Genomic DNA, 21,179 nt, shown 5'->3' with positions numbered 1-21,179 from the left:
CCCCGGCGTGAGGCGAACGGACCGGGACGCGACTCTCGAAGCCTCCGCGTGTCCGTGGAGCGAGACACAAACCTTCGTTCCTCCTCATCCGAACCGGGCCGGAGACTCGAAGTCTGTTCGCTGCTCCACAGGCCTGGGATCGCGGATCTGCGTTGAGGAACCAAGCCTGTTTAATGAGGCGTGTGATTGGTGCCCTCCTACCCCGCACAACACACTCCATTCACAGGCGTGATTGATTATGACACACACACAATGGAGAGCTGGTGTCAGGACCGGCCCGCTCAACCTCTGACCAGCGCACGACACCACACGGCTCACATCACCTGTTTACATGCTTATTAATACACGCATACCGGCAAACGCACTTCACGATAAACTCGCATTTGTTAACGTTATTTAGTGCATGAACAAACAGTGAGCCATGTATTTTTACAGCATGTTAACAGATGCAACTTTTGACCTTAAACAATTGGTTTAGTAAATGTTGACATTAACTACAATACTTCTACAGCATCTTTGTTAATGTTAATGTAGTTAACTTAAAACCTTATTGTAAAGTGCAATGCATTTACTTAGATTTGTATTGAATGATTTGCACAATTGCATATATATATATATATTATTTAGTGCATGAACAAACAATGAGCAATACATTTTTACAGCATGTTAACAGATACAACTTTTGATCTTAAAAACGTGTTTTAGTAAATGTTGACATTAACTAAGATGTTAGAAGTATTGTTCATTGTTGTAGTTAACTTTAAACCTTATTGTACAGTTATCAATGCATTTACTTCTTACTCTATTTGTCTTTGTTTGAAAGATTTCCATTAATATTGTATTGCATCTACTATTTTGAAAAGTTTGTTGACATTAACATTAACTAAGATGTTGTAGAAGTATTGTTCATTGTAAAGTGCTACCAATGCATTTACTTCTTAATCTATATGTATCTAATGATTTGCACAATTTCATATATACTGTTATTATACTCTTGTCAGTATTTTTTACTTTATTTAGCTCTGGCCAATAATGTTGCTGATCAGTGCACGTACTACACACTCTTTGTTTGATTTATTTTTATCTAAAGATTTGCATAAATATTGTGTTGCATTCATGCGAGAGTTGTATTGTGTCTACTATTTTGAGAAGTGTGTGAGAACGGAAGTAAAGTGTAAAAAAGATGGATAAAGATGAAGTTTGTTTTATTTCTTATAACTCCGGATAGACACCATATAAACATTGCATATAATTCTCTTTAATATTTTCTTCTTTTAATCCATCTATGTTCCAAATGCATTGCAGTATTAAATACTGTATACAGACAAATAATAATAATATGTGAATAATGCATCTTGCATGTTTAATTCAGCTAGGAGTAATAATGGTTATTTCACATTTTATACAATTTTGTGAGATATTAAGCATCACGATTGATATTGCTTCATTTGTCACACTGGGAATGAAAGGAATGCATCTGGTTGTGTAATGCTCATTTTTGACCGATTATCCCGTTATTCTGCGCATACAGAGTTCACACACTGTGCACAGAATATATGCATTTAGCAGACACTTTTGATCAGTTTGATTTTATGTTTTGAGAGCATCAATCCGTACTATGAAGAAGCTGCATGCAATGTGTAAGTGTATAATGCCTCACAGTTGATCCAGTGAAGGCCCGTTCACACCAAAAACTATTAGGCTACTATAACGAAAACTATTTTAGTCCACATTAAAGGTGCATTGTGTAATATTTAGGAGGATCTGTTGAAAAAAAACGAATTGTTTAACTGGCTACTCTCTTCTGTCTCAGACGACGACATCACTTCCTGTCGGCCATCGTAACTTCTGCTGGGTGCAGTTCACAACCTCACCACTAGATGTCGCTAAAACGCTGCAGTTTTGTCGTCTGACACTCGCGCTCTTTAAAGCAGGCTGGATTCTGATTGGTTGTCAATGTTTTTATCATTCATTATCTGGGGGGGGAAATCGTCCTGTGATTTCAGCGATATTATTTCTATGTGCCGTTTTTATTGTAACAGTTGTGCTGTGGACTCTGTTATTCTTTTACTTTTAAACGATTTTAGCACTTCGGACCTTCTGTAGCCCCGCCCCTTTTCAGCGCTGCGCTCGTTGTTTTCCGTCTTCCAGATTGTATTCCCACAGCTTGCAGAAGAGTTTAGGGATTTATGAATGAACTGCTCATTTTTTTTTTTTTTTTTTTTTTTTTACCTTTTTTATTACAGTTTTCTGGAGAACATTCTGGGTTTTTTTCCCACTGCTGTTGGCAGCTCTTACCTTCACCATGTTACTGCGCATGCGCTGTTCCTCAAGCATGCTGTAAATTCATAATGAGGCTGCAATCAATATCAGCATGCAGGAATGCATGTATGCAAAGAAGCTCCGCACCTCACTTTGAATTTACAGAGCAAATCAGGCTTTTCTTGGTGAACTGTTAATCTAGAGCTATAGTAATCGAGCTAATAATAGAGCACATATACATTAGTCAAGTAAAGGAATAGAAATCATCATATTTCAAATACACACAGGTCATCGTTAGCCTACAGATTGATAACTTGATTTGTGGCTTTGTGTTTCAGTGCACCTGCTGTTTTATATCAAGCACATTTATTTTAAACATTATGAAATTATGATGCATTTCAAAATATTAGCAGATTTAACAGGTCTACATAATACACACACACACACATACACACAATAGTGCTGGGCAACGTTTAATCGAGATTAATCGCATCCAAAATAAAAGTTTGTGTTTACATAATATATATGTGTGTACTGTGTATAACTATTTTGTATATACACTCACCTAAAGGATTATTAGGAACACCTGTTCAATTTCTCATTAATGCAATTATCTAATCAACCAATCACATGGCAGTTGCTTCAATGCATTTAGGGGTGTGGTCCTGGTCAAGACAATCTCCTGAACTCCAAACTGAATGTCAGAATGGGAAAGAAAGGTGATTTAAGCCATTTTGAGCGTGGCATGGTTGTTGGTGCCAGACGGGCCGGTCTGAGTATTTCACAATCTGCTCAGTTACTGGGATTTTCACACACAACCATTTCTAGGGTTTACAAAGAATGGTGTGAAAAGGGAAAAACATCCAGTATGCGGCAGTCCTGTGGGCGGAAATGCCTTGTTGATGCTAGAGGTCAGAGGAGAATGGGCCGACTGATTCAAGCTGATAGAAGAGCAACTTTGACTGAAATAACCACTCGTTACAACCGAGGTATGCAGCAAAGCATTTGTGAAGCCACAACACGCACAACCTTGAGGCGGATGGGCTACAACAGCAGAAGACCCCACCGGGTACCACTCATCTCCACTACAAATAGGAAAAAGAGGCTACAATTTGCACGAGCTCACCAAAATTGGACAGTTGAAGACTGGAAAAATGTTGCCTGGTCTGATGAGTCTCGATTTCTGTTGAGACATTCAGATGGTAGAGTCAGAATTTGGCGTAAACAGAATGAGAACATGGATCCATCATGCCTTGTTACCACTGTGCAGGCTGGTGGTGGTGGTGTAATGGTGTGGGGGATGTTTTCTTGGCACACTTTAGGCCCCTTAGTGCCAATTGGGCATCGTTTAAATGCCACGGCCTACCTGAGCATTGTTTCTGACCATGTCCATCCCTTTATGACCACCATGTACCCATCCTCTGATGGCTACTTCCAGCAGGATAATGCACCATGTCACAAAGCTCGAATCATTTCAAATTGGTTTCTTGAACATGACAATGAGTTCACTGTACTAAAATGGCCCCCACAGTCACCAGATCTCAACCCAATAGAGCATCTTTGGGATGTGGTGGAACGGGAGCTTCGTGCCCTGGATGTGCATCCCACAAATCTCCATCAACTGCAAGATGCTATCCTATCAATATGGGCCAACATTTCTAAAGAATGCTTTCAGCACCTTGTTGAATCAATGCCACGTAGAATTAAGGCAGTTCTGAAGGCGAAAGGGGGTCAAACACAGTATTAGTATGGTGTTCCTAATAATCCTTTAGGTCAGTGTATGAATACACACACATGCATTTAAGAAATATTTGCATGTATATATATATACTTTATATATAAATACAAATATTTTATATATAAATAACAATTATTTATTAAATATATACATGCATGTGTTTCTATCTTTGTGCATGTGAGTGGATTTCGATTATATTGCTCATAAACTGCACATCTGAATAACTGTGTAGGAAACTTGGAATAGAGAATATGATGCCTCTGCTTTCATCTGATCCTGTTTCTCCAGAGACTCCATCATTCATCCGACGGTCCTCATAAAGACATGTATGATGTTCATAGATGCACAATCATTTAAAAAAGCTGGACATTGCACTCCAGAATAATATATAGTTTTGATCCTCAAGGATCTTCAAGTGTTGGAGAGCAGCGAAGAGGTGTGTGTTCCTGGCCGTCTGCGATGAGCTCGAGCTCCGCCACCAGAGCACACACACACACACACGCACACACACACGCACACACACACACACGCACAGGTCTATTAAAGCCTGATTGAAATGGGCCTGTAAGTGGGGCTCAGGTGCAGAAACACTTCAGCAATACTGAGATGAGAGGAACACAGCAGATACAAGAGCTGGACCGTGTGTGTGTGTGTGTGTGAGAGAGAGAGAGAGAGAGAGAGAGAGAGAGAGAGAGAGAGAGAGAGAGAGAGAGAGAGAGAGAGAGAGAGAGAGAGAGAGAGAGAGAGAGAGAGAGAGAGTGTGTGTGTGTGTGTGTGTGTGTGTGTGTGTGTGTGTGTGTGTGACGGTATCAAATTTCTATGTTGCATAATTCCTTAAGTTTTATCACGGTATATGATACGGTATTGTCACGATATTTAAATAAGTTGCAATAAAAGTGTCGTCATACTATAACAGGTTTAACAACTTTTTTTCTTATAACAAAAAGATCTGAACATTAAATACAATAAAGTCAAGTCAAGTTTATTTATATAGCGCTTTTCACAACGTAGGTTGTATCAAAGCAGCTTCAATGTTTGTTTCTAGTGGAGCATTATAAATAACAATAGGTAACACTTTACAATAAGGTCTCATTTAGTTAACGTTAATTGATGCATTAACAATGAGCACTAGCTACATTTGTTACAGAAGTTTTTATTCTTTGTTTGTCACTGTTAGTTCATGTCAGCTCATTAAATAATATAGTTACAACTTTTTATTTAATAATGTGTCATTAAATGTTGAAATTAACATTAACTAAGATTAATAAATGCTTGAGAATAATTTTTCATGCAGTTTTACTAATGAATTAAGTTCCGGCGGAAGAGTGACCTCTGACCCTACGCATGACACGTTGATGAACGCGGAAGCACAGAGGATAGAGCAAAACATCAGCAGTCACGAATTATAAATCTGAAAGCAGAATTTTTACAGAGATAATGTGGGAGGAGCTTGAGTTTGTTGTTTGAACTGCGAGCTAAACTTACGCTACTCCTGCATTCTAAAACAACCTAAAATTTGTAATGACTTTAATTTGTACACTCTAACTTATGTATAAAATAATATCTTACCCTCATGGTCTTTTTTTCAATCTTCTCCTATTTTTCCTTTGTTATTTTTCTTTTTTCAGCAAATCATTGTTAACTTGTTTTCTCTCCTGTATGTTCAGATGACACTGAACATATTTTTGATATATTTTGTGAATTGTATACAAAGTTGTTTAATGTCATCTCTGTACGGTTCGCAATCATAATAAAAACTAGAATGTACATTTCCTGAAGAAAATGTGAGTGGTGCTTGCAGTGGCATAACTCCGCACTCGGTTGCTAGGGTGTGGTTACACAGTTACCATGGTGATATATACAGACTGATTTCCCAACCGAAACAAACGAGCCCGCCTCCATGTCTACACAATGTTCTGGTGCTGAGATATGGCTTATTCATGTGTTTGTACGGTTGCTAGGGTACTCTTTATGGTTACTAGGGTTTGCTTATACCGTATATGGGTTGACATTTAAAGACTGTTTGCCAGTCTGAGTCGGAAAAGGCCAACTCTGTATTTCTACAATGTTCTGGTGCTGAGATTTTGCTTGTTTATGTTGTTTAATGGTTGCTAGGGTCCTGTAACTGGTTGCTAGGGCGTGGTTATGAAGTTGTTATGTCACCACTATTAGCCGCTACTTGATAGGCCGAGTCAAAAGAGCCCAAACGCGAAGTCTCTCTGACCTTCTGATCCAAAGATATGATCTTATAAATGTTGTGCCAATAAGTCTATGGAACTTTTTTCGGCCGATTTATCGCCCGCCGGACGAACATCGTACACCGATCGCTTATAAAAGGCATAACACAATAAACTCTCCTCAACAAACTCTCGATTTGACTCCTCATTCATGGGTCACGACAAACGGTGCGGGAGGAGTAGCGTGCCGAAGTTTAAGTATGAGTATGCAATAACAATAGTGATGCCCTTTGGCAAGCGCCACTAATAAATAAATAAATAACTACTTACATTCTACGTCATTCTGCTACGGCCGTTACCAGTCATTAGAATTTATAAAGTTATAATTATGGACATTTTTCTTACAAAAACGGATTACTGTTATGATGGATGCGTTTTTTCGGGCTTCAAAATCTCAGATATAGGCTACCATTCACTCCATAAAGCTTATGTTTTATAACTCGTATTGTGAGTAAAATATGGGCGCTGATCCACTTTTGCGACACGACTGTCGCGTGGTAACCCTTTAATTTAGGATAGATAGATAGATAGATAGATAGATAGATAGATAGATAGATAGATAGATAGATAGATAGATAGATAGATAGATAGATTAATTTGTCAGATGGACACGCGCCGTTCGGGACGCGCGCGGAAGGAGGCGGTGTGTGTGTGTGTGTGTGTGTGCGTGTGTGGCTGCTGCTGCTCTGTGTGTGTTGTGTTCACGCCTCCAGGAACTCCTTCAGCACCGCGGACAGAGACACACACACACACACGCAGAGCTCTGGCTCTTTTGTGATGTTAAACCAGGATTCCTCCTCCTCCTCCTTCAGACTCCAGAACAACACGACGATTCAATCGAGACATTTGAGAAGTTGTAGAGCGACGCGAAACACCGAGGAGCCCGTGGCGTTTTTATATGAATTATTTTGCTGGGCATTTTGACCGCTCTTCTTTTTTCTTTTTCTTTTTTTCTGCCACTCATATTCGTTTTTTTTTTTTTTTTTTTTTTTTTCGGTTTTTTTTTTTTTTTCTTAACCATAATTATCATCCAGTTCGTGTATTTTAATCTGTGTCAGAATGTTGTTAGAACATCCGGGATCAAGTTGTCAAAATGCTGGAAATTACAGCAGATACAGCTCGAGTCAAGGTAAGAGAGCTATGCTTCATTTCCTTTGCGCGATTCAACAGGGAATGTGTTTATAGAATAATACACTGATCTGTTACTGTCAAACACAAGAGCAACAATCAGCCCAGAAAACCGGCTAAATATCACAGCGCTTGTGGAACATGTTTCATTACGCGGCATCGATGGCCTGTTCGAGTGGACAGTGTTTAGACATTTTCATGTTTTCAAAATCACTAGTAAACTAAGATATTAATAACTAAATTTTAATAACTAACTGAACAGTTACAGCCTGATGTCATTATATGCGCTCTTAAAAATAAAGGTTCCAGAAGGGCTTTTACGCAGCGATGCTTGAAGAGCTTCATTAACAATGTTTTCTTAGAGTAAAGAACATTTAAAAAATCTAAAGAACGTTTTTCCACTATAAAGAACCACAGATGCCAGTAACGAACCTTTTCTTTCTTTTTTTCTTTTTTATTACTGTCATTTCTTTAAAAATGTATTTGTGCTTCTAACAAGCCCATGATCCGAAGAGCTAATAATTACAATTGCTTACCATTAACAATGTTTTCTTAGCGTAAAGAAAAAATAGAACATTTTAAAATTCCATAGAACCGTTTTCCACTATAAAGAACGTTCTGTGCGTTGGATTCTTTATGGAACCACTGATGCCAGTAACGAACCTTTCTTTCCTCTCTCTTATTTATTACTGACATTTCTTTAAATGCCTTTAACAAGCCCGAAACCATGATCTGAAGAGCTAATAATTAAACACCAAACGCTTTATAATTGATTATGATGATAAACTTTCCTAAGTTGTGTTTTTTTTCTCTTAACACCCGTCTGTCGGATGCCGTATGAATATGTAATGAGCAACATTGTTAGCGCGCGGAACAGATGTGAAGCGCGTGCCGTCGCCGTTGCCATGAGAGACCCACGAGTGGACCGAAGCTCGTCCACGCGCACTTTAAAAGCCCAACAGGTATCGGGTTCCGTTCAACAGGTGCATCACCTGATCCACACACACCTGCTCTGGAGAACTGCATTAAACACTATATATGTGTGTGTTTTCTGAGCGCATTCTGTTCATTCAAACGGGCTTCGAGACATCGCGAGGCTTTCTTTGATATTTGACAGTCGTCGTGTTTTAAATGTGAATAATTATTAATTACTAACAACATGTGGCTTAAATACTACAAGTAACTACACGTTATTAATTGTGTTACTCGCAAAAACGATCACAGCAACAACAAAATACCCTTTTTAAAAATAAAAATAAATTCGAGATGAAATGACGTGGCCAAAAATGCGCTTTTCCCCGCCAGATTTTGCTACATCAAAGGTGAACAGGTCAATATGACATAAAAATGATGAAGCTGAAAGTAAAGCGGGAACATTGCGGCACTTTCACCGACACGTGCCTCATAACGTCAGGAATCCAGCAAATGTGCCATTGATTTTGAGTTTATCATGTGGCACTAACGCTGATTTCCCAAGGCACAGCAGATCAGTGTCGATAAAATTCATCTGGGTGTTGATCAGCTCGATCAGCATTTCACACACCTGTCTTTTCTCTCCTAAAGCAAACAGTTGTCCGATTCGAATCAATGTAGGAAAAATGAGCGATCTGGATTTAAAAGTTCCTCTAACGCGTGTATCGCTCTGAGGAGTAAAAGCATTGCGACACTTTACAGGCCGGATTCAATAGTAGTGAATCTGGTCACTCTAATAATTAATTCGTTTTGCATTTGCATTTTGCATTTATGAAGTGTATTTAATAAACTAAACAAGTCGGTGTTCAAATATATTGTCCGCTTTTAGTAGAAAAATAATGCAAGGAAATGGCTTGATTTAAATAACCTCAATTTCATCGTGTGATGTGTGTTATTTGAGGAACATGTCTGTGCGTCGAAAGTAATTCAGAGACTGATGATATGCACATTTGTGAACTCATTTCATTTGAAGTGAATGGAGGTACAAAATCTTTGAATTCATTTTCTCGTTAGGTGCATTAGAAATGTGTCGCGCGCTTCTTCATAAACTCCAGCGGTTTTGTTTGGTATTTTGAACAGTGGAGATTTGTCAGATGGACACACACACATGTTTTTGTGTGGGGAAACACTCTAATTGCAGCTCATCATGTGAATAGTTGAATGCATCATACGACACATGCATGGGATATAGTTTGGTTTGGGAATAAAACTGTGCGGTTTCATGTGTCGCGCGCTTCTTCATTAATTGCAGCGGTTTTTGTTTGGTTTAAAAATGAGTATTTTGAACATGAAGATGGGAATTTGTCAGATGCACACACACATGCTTTTGTGTGGGGAAACGCTCTAATCGCTGCTCATCATAGTTGAATGCATTATACGGTTTGGGAATAAAAACGTGTCTTGCGCGCGCAAAAGAAGGATTAAATGCATCATGGAATATGTTGTGCTTGTGCGCGCTGTTTAGCAAAGAAAGCTGGTGTTGCCTCTGGATTGTGGATGTGTCCAGGTGATGCTCTTCTGTTTGATTCAGTCATCAGAGGAACGGGGCGGCGTTTCTGTCGCGCGTCAAAAGCCACAAGGCGCGGAAACCCAGCGCGCGACGCATCTGTCTCTGGCACGCGCGTTCATTCCTCTTCTTCTTCCAGCTCTGATTTGCATGTAACTCTCAGATTATTATCGCGTGCTCATCGGAATAATGAGAATGGATCAGAACAAGGCTCGGGGTTCGCCGGAGATGCTCTTGGCTTTACTCACGCACACAGAGGAGTTGCGGAAAGGTACAAACTCCTGCTTTGCTGTCATGACTTTGGGTTTGGCCGATTGTTTTCTGAAAGTGTTAACATTACAGCTTTGATACTCCGTGTGTGTTTAACTTTAATAGACGTGGGTAATTACAGCCGCTATCTGATTTAACCGCAATCTTGCACATCTCTCCTGTGACGCGTCTCGCGCGGCTCTAATACTCGGATTAAATGAGTGTGTGTCGCTGGATTAAATCTGAAACAGCGGCTCAAAACAACATATGTCTGCTCCAGCAAATCTCACGCGCATCAGAGATATTAATGTGCAAAATCAGTGTTTGGTTTGTTCTGAGTTATCGAACAGTCCCTGGTGTGTTTAAGGAAACGATGATGAGAAATAACGACGGAGTGAAGGAGCTGCAGGAGGACAGAAGCACTGAGAAGAAGAGGAGAGTTCTGTCCTCTATTATACACTAATATAGAGAGAGATGTTGCTTGATTGAATAATTGATCCTCGTGCACCTGTTGATGACGTGTCTGGTGATGTCAGAGGCTAAACGCGACGTGGCCTTGTTTATTTCAGTGTTACAGCAAACAACATGATATCTCGAGTTGAGTGTATACTGGATATAATGGATGGGGATTTCGTGAAATGTTCAGCTCAATTTGACAGGGATGAAATATGTAATAAAAGATGTTTATGAAATGTATATAGAGTTGGGGTTTTTTTTTGCGAAATTTACCATCATACTTATCAAAATGAGCTCATGAAAATTGCTGTTTTGAAGATAACAACAACAACAACAACAACAACAACAGCAACGATAATTAATTATTATTATTAATAATAATAATGAGTTGTATTTGTGTTATATTTATTCAAGTTGTTTTTATTGATGTGCTTTACGCACATGTGCAATGCAAAGGTTGTTGCTTTTTTAACACAAGTTTAGATTGACATCATAAACACTTATTGTTCTCAGTTTTAGAATGATTACTGTAATAAACATCGAGTTGATTTATCACGAGACTGAGACATGCTGTAATACCGTATAATAATAATATCGTATTACTATTCAGTTAAAATAATAAAAACAATAATGAGGATAATGATTATAATAATAATTATAATAATAATACAATAGGCCTAATGGCCTAATTTTATTATAAACTATTATTTTACGTTTAACACTTTATTTTTATTTAGTAATAATAATAATAATAGGCCTAATAATAAAAATAATCTAAAACACTGGAATTATTTTTATTTCGTATCGTTAAATTCCAGCAATTTCTTGTCATCTTATCGTTCTTTAAATTGTTGGTGCTCTTTTGATATTAGATATAGTTGTAATAATTGTAATTGTTCAGTAAGCAGGGCTTGTTTCATGCATATAGAACAGAAGGCGCAATCATATCGTGTTGTGAATATGATCGGGTTTGTTGTGCTCGATATGGTTCACTTGTAATGAACAATAACACACAAATGATGACATGTGTTGATGAGATTAACGGGTGTTATACGAGGAAATAAAAGCACACTAACAAACAAATGAAATGCACATCTTTATCAAAGCAACAATGCGGGACTTTTGTGTCTTATTACTCGGTCAGGGCAATATGTTGTCCAGAAGGACACAATCTGCATTCGGCGCAGTTTTCAGACAGATTCAGCGCTTTAATTCTAGACAATTCGGGTAGAGATTTATTTGGAAATAGAGTCTGCAAAGGAGTTAGTGTCTCCATTGAGAAGATGAACTTACACTGAACACCACTGGACATGTTCACCCTAAACTTTCAGTACAGGGGTTTCAGTATTTACATAATAGAATCGAATAGAATCGAATTGAATAGAACAGGCATTTAAAAAAAAATAAAGGTTCCATTTGTGGGTTTTCGCGAAGAACCATTTCAAAACACAGTTATTAAAATGGTCTTTTATTTATGGTAAGAATTATTACATTTTAATAATTAAATAAAAAATTTTTTCCACTATTAAAGCCTTTTGTGCAATGCAAAAATGTGAAACAAAGATGCCAATAAAGAACCTTTTTAAGTGTAGAATATAATAGAGTAGAATAGAAAATAAAAGAATAGATTAGAATAGAATAGAATAGAATAGAATTAAATAGCATACAGAATAGAATAGAATAAAATTAAATTAAATTAAATAGAATAGAATAGAATAGAATAGACATTTAAAAATAAAGCTTCCATTTGGGGGGTTTCGGGGGGTTCCGTGCACCCTAGAAAAACTTTTCAAAACAATGTTCTTAAAATAACCATTTTTTTAATGGCACGAATTATTACATTAATAATCTGAATATGTTTTTCCCACTATAAAAGCCTTTCTTAATGGAAACAAAGATGCCCATAAAGAACCTTTTTAAGTGTAGTATAGAATAGAGTAGAATATAATAGAATTAAATAGAATAGAATTGTACATAATAGAATAGAATAGACATTTATAGACATATATAGCGCGCGAATTGATCTTCTAAATGCTTTTTTTTTTTTTTTATCCACAAAACCCCGTTATTTAATTATTTAAGCACTAAAACTACTAATGTTTTTCGGGGTTTTCTCCCAGTTTCTGACACGAAGCGCTGTGTTGTTCTCCAGATGTTCCAGTTTGCGCGGGCTGTAACCAGCACATCGTGGATCGCTTCATCCTGAAGGTTCTAGATCGACACTGGCACAGCAAGTGTCTGAAGTGCAGCGACTGCCAGTCTCAGCTGGCCGAGAAGTGCTTCAGTCGAGGAGACAGTGTGTACTGTAAAGAAGACTTCTTCAAGTGAGTCCTTCATCTTCATCTTCATCTTCATCATCAGTGCCTGCGCTTCACCGACCTTCCGATTACAATACAATACAATAGAATGTAGAAAGTGGTGATGCCGTGCAATTATTATATTTGGTGCAATAAAGTGCAGTTATCTTTTTGGACTTGACTTTTATTCGTGCAAGCTATAATAATGATGCTTTTGTATTTTATATATTATATTAAATATTTTACGCCTGATATCTCTCAAAACACAACATAATAGAATAGAATAGAATAGAATAGAATAGAATAGAATAGAATAGAATAGAATAGAATAGAATTTTAAAAATAAAGGTTCTATTTGGGGGGTTCGCGGGTTTCCGTGCACAGTTCTTAAAATAGCCATTTTTTATGGTACGAATTATTACATTTTAACAATCTGAATATTTTTTTTCCTAAAAGCCTTTTGTGCAATGGTAAAATGTTCTAAACAGGAACAAAGATGCCAATAAAGAACATGTTTTAAGTGTAGAATAGAATAGAATAGAATAGAATAGAATAGAACAAGTGGTGATGCTGTTGAATTATTTTAGGATCTATTTGGATATGACTTTTGTTCATGTAACCTATAATAATGATGCTTTTGTATTTAAACGTATATATTAGAATTCGTACAGTGAGTTCTTCATCATCATGTTCGGATGGCGTCTGATCTGATGTGTGTGTGTGTGTGTGTGTGTGTGTGTGTGTGTGTGTGTGTGTGTGTGTGTGCGCGCGCGCAGGAGGTTCGGCACCAAGTGCTCCGCGTGCCAGCAGGGCATCCCCCCGACGCAGGTGGTCCGCAGGGCGCAGGACTTCGTGTATCACCTGCACTGCTTCGCGTGTGTGGTGTGTAAGAGGCAGCTGGCCACAGGTGATGAGTATTACCTGATGGAGGACAGTCGACTGGTGTGCAAAGCCGACTACGAGACCGCCAAACAGAGAGGTACGTCATGCACATCACGCGCAAAACAGTGCGTATCTATAGCACGACGTGTATTTATCGTGCAATTTATACGCTTTTTTTTATTTATTTTTACGTGCATATGATACACACTGTAAACCCCGTGGGTAGGATTAGTGGTGTGGAGGACGTGCGGATTAAGTGCGCATCACATGCACGTTAAAACTATTTTTTGCGTATAAATTGCACGATAGAGACAATTCGTGCTGTAGATACGCATTTTCATGAGATCGTGTTGATTCAGCAGAGAAGTTTTGTTTGAGCAAGCACAGTTCTCTAAGTCTTAATTGTTTTACTTCTTGCATTCAATGGCCTCGCATTGACTGGCTGCTTTTAACTCTGAACTTAATCTTGCTGGTCGTGCGCTCGTCCATAAACATCTGACCCGGCTCGGGTAATTGCGAACCCGCCGGCCTCCGGATCGATAAGTGCCAACAGAAGCGTTATAGTGAGAGCCGAACACACACACACGCACGCGCGCGCTGCATGAGCCAGACGGACACGATCTGCATTCGGCGCAGTTTTCAGACAGATTCAGCGCTTTAATTCTAGACAAATCGGACGACGTAGGGATTTATTTGGAAATAGAGTCTGGAAAAGAGTTAGTGTCTCCATTGAGAAGATGAACTTACATCCTGAACGTTCAATACAGGGGTTTAAGTATTGACACAGAAGAAGCATGCTGCGTTCCCCACCCAAGAACAACCTTTCAACACACAGTTCTTAAAAAAAAACATTTTTATAATTCGAATTACATTTTAACAATCTGATTTTTTTTCCCCTCTGTATGAAAACCTTTTGTGCGATGAAAAATGTTCTTAATGGAAACAAAGATGCCAATAAACTACACTTTTAAGAGTGTTATATGGAATAGAATAGAATAGAATAGAATAGAATAGAATAGAATAGAATAGAATGGGAATGTATCTCGAAATAAACATAATTTCTAGAGTCTAATAAGAAATGCATTTGTTTCTTTAAATTAAAATCTATAATATTTTAAATCATATTCCTTCCATTTGTTGGTTGTGAATTATTGAGGAATGATGTGTCATTCATAGAGAAACTTACATTACTAAACTGCATTCTAAATGTCCAATGCCTTCACTTCACCAACGTCCCGATTAGAATAGAATACAATAGAATGTAAAAAGTGGTTATGTGCAATTATTTTATTTGGTGCAATAAAGTGCAGTTATCTTTTTGGACTTGACTTTTGTTCGTGCAACCTATGATTTTGTATTTGATATATTATATGAAATACATTTTACCCTTGTAACCTCTCAAAACAGAATAGAATAGAATAGAATAGAATAGAATAGAATAGAATAGAATAGAATGTAAAAAGTGGGGATGCTGTGCAATTATTTAAGGATCTATTTGGACTTGACATTTGTTCGTGTAATAATAAGCATGATTTTGTATTTTTAAACTTACATATTATATAAAATACATTTACCCTTGACTTGTTGCCTCACAACACCGGACAGAATACAGTAGCATCGTCATAATTTAAGAAGCGTGTTACACCTCAAACACGCCTCAATATTAGTGCCGTCATAAAATGCAATGCTTGTAGAATAAGAGATATATTCCTTTTACTCACTCACTGATTGTGTCCCTCTGCCAGAGGCGGACTCGACTGCTAAGCGACCCCGCACCACGATCACCGCGAAGCAGCTGGAGACGCTGAAGAACGCGTACAACAACTCCCCGAAGCCCGCGCGACACGTGCGGGAACAGCTGTCGTCGGAGACCGGCCTCGACATGCGGGTGGTGCAGGTACACACACACACACACACACACACACACACACACTTACAGTCTCAGACACTTCACACGCGTTAAACACAACTACACGCGTGCGCTTGTGCATCTGACCCGGAAACATGCTTTCCATGATATTGTTTTAAACCCAGTTAATAAATGTTACCAAACGAAGCACATTTTTTAGGTTAGCTGATGATTAAATTGACTGACAAATGTTGAATAGCGCACCTGTTACATCATTATACTATTTCATTTATTCAGCTATCATGCATTACTCCGTATTCATTTATTTACGCAATTATTCACGGAAAAAAAATTCATACTCGTGTCATTATTACGTTTATTTGTTATTTCATGCAATCAAGTATCATGTATTATTCCCTATTATACACTATTTTTTAAAGTGCTTCATGCACTTATGCTTAACTATTATTTAATGTAGAATATATTACTTTTAGACGCTTAGTCACGCACAGAATTCACAAATTCGCCACGCGTCACATGATCGCATCAACGCTTGTTTCCTTTCTGTTTCTGTCTTGATTATTGTGTGCATAAATTTATCCAGTAGTATGTCATCATATCTTGTGCCAATGTTTATGTTAATTATATGAAGAAAAATAAATAATAAAAAATAATAATAAATAAACATTATATATATATATATATAAACAAAACAAAATACGTTTTAGTTTTGTGTTAGCTGTCAAAAACCAACCAGAGTAATGTTAAGGCTCAGGTCAGCTTTTTACTACAGTGGTGTTTGGATGTTGGTAAGGTCCAGTTGGGATGCTGTGAAAACTAACCCATGTTTCTGCACAGGTCTGGTTTCAAAACAGAAGAGCAAAGGAGAAAAGACTGAAGAAAGATGCAGGAAGACAGAGATGGGGTCAGTACTTCAGAAACATGAAGAGGTCGCGGGGCAGCTCCAAATCTGACAAAGACAGCACTCAGGAGGAGGGCATGGACAGCGACGCTGAGGTCTCCTTCACAGGTACACACTGTCAGTGCATGAACGATTCCAGTCAAGTGTTGCAATGTTCAAGCCCGTTCGTTTTCATTTATTCAACAACTGTTTATTGAATCATTTTCTGAAAAGCCTATCTGGAGTAAGCGTTTTCGTCGAGATCATTCTGCATGCCAGTTTTTCAGTAAGACTTTTGCTCATAATTCTGGGGTCCATTACAAATAGCAAAGGATTTTTATTGGTGCATCATTATTTTTAACATATGCAAAAAATAATTGCCACAATTGCAACATATGTTTGTAATTCAAGATTTTTTTGGAAAACAGACCTAAATTGGTCTCTTTTTAAAGAAACTCAGCAGATTAATTTAGCATTTGTTAGTGCATTAACTAACATGAACAGCGTTTATTAATGTAGTGAATATAAGTGTTCAAGTTAGTTCCAAGTGCATTAAATAATGTTAGATAACACTTTTGATTTTGATCATGCATAAGTATGTTGAGATTAACATTGACTTAATTAATAAATGCTGTAGAATGCTGTAGAAGTATTGCTCATTGTTAGTTCATTTTACCTTTATTTTATACAAAATATATATTTTACAAAATAAATTGCCTCTACAATTGCTAAATAAAAAATATTATGCCATATGTCAAACCAAGTAGTGTTCCAAATTTGAAGTTGATTACACAAAAATTAAGCCGCTTAATACCGTTTTCATGTGAATGCAATGTTCAATTTTAACAAAGTGTGAATTTTGAGTGTTTAAGCTTTCCAATGATACCTTATTTATGATGATTACTAAAATATTTGATAGGGGGGAAAAGGCGTGTCAGAAGAAAAGGTTCAAATGTGTTTCTATATAAAATCTTAGACTTCTAGACTCAATTTTAAAGTCTCCCTGTAGTCAATCATTGTATCCCTTAAAACTCATCTTTGATCACCATAATGACATATTTAAAAGATTTTCCTTGGAAAAAATGTCTTCATGATGTAAAATATCTTGAATGTAACTCGACACCCTTGCCTCATTTAGTATGCGCGGCTCTATGAATATGCAAATGAGGCCCGCCTCCACTCACTCACTCAGCTCAGAGATCCACTGGTTGGCGATCACACGTTGATCTGATTGGTTACAAGGTAGTTTGTGACGTCAGAAACACCAGCGATTTCAAAGCGTGTTTTTGAGACTGTCTTTGGTTCACTGCAGTTTTAAGGAGGAAATACTCAGCAATGCTGTCGACTTATGAACTTACACATGCTTTGCCTTAAAGCACATTAAAAACACCACATAGACACATAAACAACATTAAAACCACACCACAGGGGGACTTTAAAGAACACTTTATGTCAAAAAGGTTCTATAAATGACTGGATAATGCTTTCATGTTTAACTGGTTATTGAAACAAGCTGTTTAATACAATTTTAATTAAAATGAAAGATTAATTGAAACTAAATCCATAAAGTGATGGGAACCCCCTAAAATGTTCTGCATTTAAAGGAACTTTTTCTGCTGAAAAACAGCTGAACTGCATAATCCATCGCTCACGTTTGTTTCTCCCTCAGACGAGCCGCCCATGTCGGATCTGGGTCACTCCAACAGCATTTACAGCAGTCTGAGCGAAAGCTCTCCGGCTCTGAGTCGTCAAGGCGGATCTCATCCGCCGTTCCCCCTGGATCACGGCACCAACATCATCCCCTCGCAGGACCAGTACCACGACCTCCAGGCCAGCAGTCCGTACAGTCTCCCGCAGTCTCCAGGCTCGCTCCAGGCTCTTCCCAGACACCCGCCGCTCATCCCGGGCCTGGTGTTCCCGGAGTCCGGCCTGCCCATGGTGTCTCAGAACCCAACCCAGAACATGACCCGAATGATGGCCGGGGGAAACGGACCGAGCTCGGATTTGTCCACGGGAAGCAGCGGCGGGTATCCAGACTTCCCCGCAAGCCCGGCGTCCTGGTTGGATGAAGTGGATCATGCCCAGTTCTGATGCACATTTGGAAAGTGACGGGAATTTCTATGTGGATGCCGAACCTTGAACATTTGGTTGGCCAGTTGGACATTTGGAAATCGGTTGGCGATGGAGACTCGAGTCTCGACGAGGACTTCTGTTTGGTTCTACAAGGACACGACAGTATGAGGAGCTTTTACCCATTCACACAACGATAACGATATAGGTCTAAAAACCGGTCTAAATATAAAAGAATAGCAGAATCCACCCCAGAACTATCCCAGACGGCAACATAGTGTCGGCCCAGATCCGGCCCACACCTGGGCCGTGTGGAATCCACGTGTACCGGATGTGGGCCGGATCTGGCCCGACACTATGTTGCCATCTGGGACAATAACGGCACAGAGACACGATATCGTTGGAATCACTTTCAGAGTGATTTTTTTTATCCAGCTGATGAACCATAAAAACATTGACAGCCAATCAGAATCCAGCCTGAGAATTTAAAGTGGCAGAGACAGAAATAAACAAAACGATATCATGCCGATATTCGGACTTCCCCGGCGTCCTGGTTGGATGAAGTGGATCATCTGATGAACATTTGGAAAGAGACGAGAATTACTCAGTGGATGCCGAACCTTGAACCATCTCTATTATTCTGTAGAGTTGGACATTTGGAAATTGGTTAGCGATAAAGACTCGAGTCTCGACGAGGACTTCTGTTTGGTTCTACAGGGACATTGTGAGGAGCTTTTATCACACTAAAGGCACATTCACACAACGATAAAGATATAGGTCTAAAAAGCGGTCTAAATGTAAAAGAATAGCAGAATCCACACCAGAACTATCCCAGACAGAAACATAGTGTCTGCCCAGATCCGGGCCGTGTGGAATCCAGATCACAATATGTTGCTGTCCGGGACAATAATGGCACAGATAATGATATCTTTCAGAGTGTTTTTTTTTTTCCAGCTGATGAACCATAAAAGCATCGATAGCCAATCAGAATCGAGCCTGAGTGACAGAGACAGAGACAGAATTAAAAACAAAGATATCATGCCTTGAAGTGGATGCTATTGTTGTTAGAAGACCATAACTTTTAATTATACAACATGTTTTCTTTTGTATTATCTTCTCTCCAAATAAGAATTCAAGTCAGTTAAGTATTGTAGACCAAGAAAGAAGATGCTCGTCTGAAATTTCCACCAGTCATCATCCATCATTGCTGTTACTGATGTGTATAAATGTGATATCACCAGTTTTGGTCATTGCCAAATGTCTATGTACAATATATAACATTTTATCAATGTGGAGTCTTTATTTTTATACAATCCCCCTTCGGACAATATGATCACAGAGACATTAGGACTTTGTATGTTTCACAACAGGGATAGACAAGTTGTAGTTGTTGTCTCTTTCTATTGAGTAGAAGTACCTCTATGCATTTGTGTGTTTTCGGACGTGTCTCGTTCCTTTCTCCGAGTTGGAAACGTCCTGTATGTGTTATGTGGAAAAAAATATGTTTTATGTCTTATTTATTCTCTCTGATGATGGTTAAGTGATTTAATAAATTTGTCAGTGAAATCCTCAAACAGCCATCGCTTCCTGGCAGAGATCTTTAACACTGTTGGCTTGTGTGTGTGTTTTTTAAATTCCTTAATTTGCTAAAAGGATGCAGATTTCTGTGCCTTTTATAGCCGCTCGATTGTTAAAGACGCAGCCGCCATTTGATCCCAGTTTCTCCAGTGGCTCGTTTGGCATCGAGAGGGTTAGAACGAGCTTGGATATTTATTTCTTTTTTTCCGAGATTAATCACATTGATCTTATATCAGGGCACAGATAATGGACCCGGATCTGGCTGAGTCTGCGAATTGCTGGTCTGGCTTGAGACCAAAGGCGTATCAAGAGTTCAACGCCTCTTTAGCCGAGAAACTCGATGCGGATCGGCACTGCGACACGGAGATCTGGAGATAAGCGCGCCGTGTTCGCCCCGACCGGACAGACATATTCAATCCATTTGCACGCCAGGGTTCAGCTTGTTTGCTACTTTAAAGTTTGATTCTGTTACACAGATGAAATAGCCGCTGTTTTGTGAGTGGCTGTGTGTCTTTTATTTAAAATGACGGTGTAACTAATAATGCACCGGTACCCTATTTATGGAAGCACATTTTACGCCACATAAAATCATGCTTTTGTAAATTATAAATAGTCGAAATTATGAAACAAAATCAGAACCACGACATAAAAAGTCGATAATATTACTTATAAAGTCACAATTTAGACTTTTATCTCATAATTCTGGCTTTTTAATGTCATTATTGTGAATGATATAGTTTTATTGTAGCTCATAATTAGGCCTATGACATAAAAAGTCAAGACTTAAGGCGATGATACACTGGGCAACTTTTTGAGCAATGTTGCTGGGCAATCTTGCCGAGCGATTGTTGCTTGGGCACTTTCCCATTGAAAATGGGCAATACATTTCTATCTGGATAATTTAGATCGGTTGTGGGCCCTGTGTCTCATCTGGTTCCCCGTTGACGGCAACATTGCCCAAAAAGTTGCCCTGTGTATCATCACCTTTAGTGTGTTAAAATTTCTACTCTTTATGTCATCATTTTGATTTTTTATGTCTATATAATATATGAT

At 38.5% G+C, this 21,179-nt stretch overlaps 1 protein-coding gene across 1 annotated transcript; it reads left to right on the top strand.

Moving 5' to 3' along the window:
* The first annotated feature begins 6,978 nt into the window (after positions 1-6,978).
* lhx3 (LIM homeobox 3) lies at positions 6,979-20,150 on the top strand. The gene is made up of 6 exons (XM_079872216.1): positions 6,979-7,366; positions 12,702-12,873; positions 13,623-13,825; positions 15,474-15,625; positions 16,436-16,607; positions 18,148-20,150. The coding sequence occupies exons 1-6, from the start codon at positions 7,297-7,299 to the stop codon at positions 18,567-18,569; spliced, it is 1,191 nt and encodes a 396-aa protein (XP_079728342.1). The 5' UTR covers positions 6,979-7,296; the 3' UTR covers positions 18,570-20,150.
* Positions 20,151-21,179: the final 1,029 nt, after the last annotated feature.

This window comes from Squalius cephalus (assembly GCF_949319135.1).
Source record: "Squalius cephalus genome assembly, chromosome: 5".
Taxonomy (NCBI): Eukaryota; Metazoa; Chordata; class Actinopteri; order Cypriniformes; family Leuciscidae; genus Squalius; species Squalius cephalus.
The sequence above is the reverse complement of the archived record's forward strand: the minus strand, read 5'-3'. Positions and strand labels throughout refer to the sequence as shown.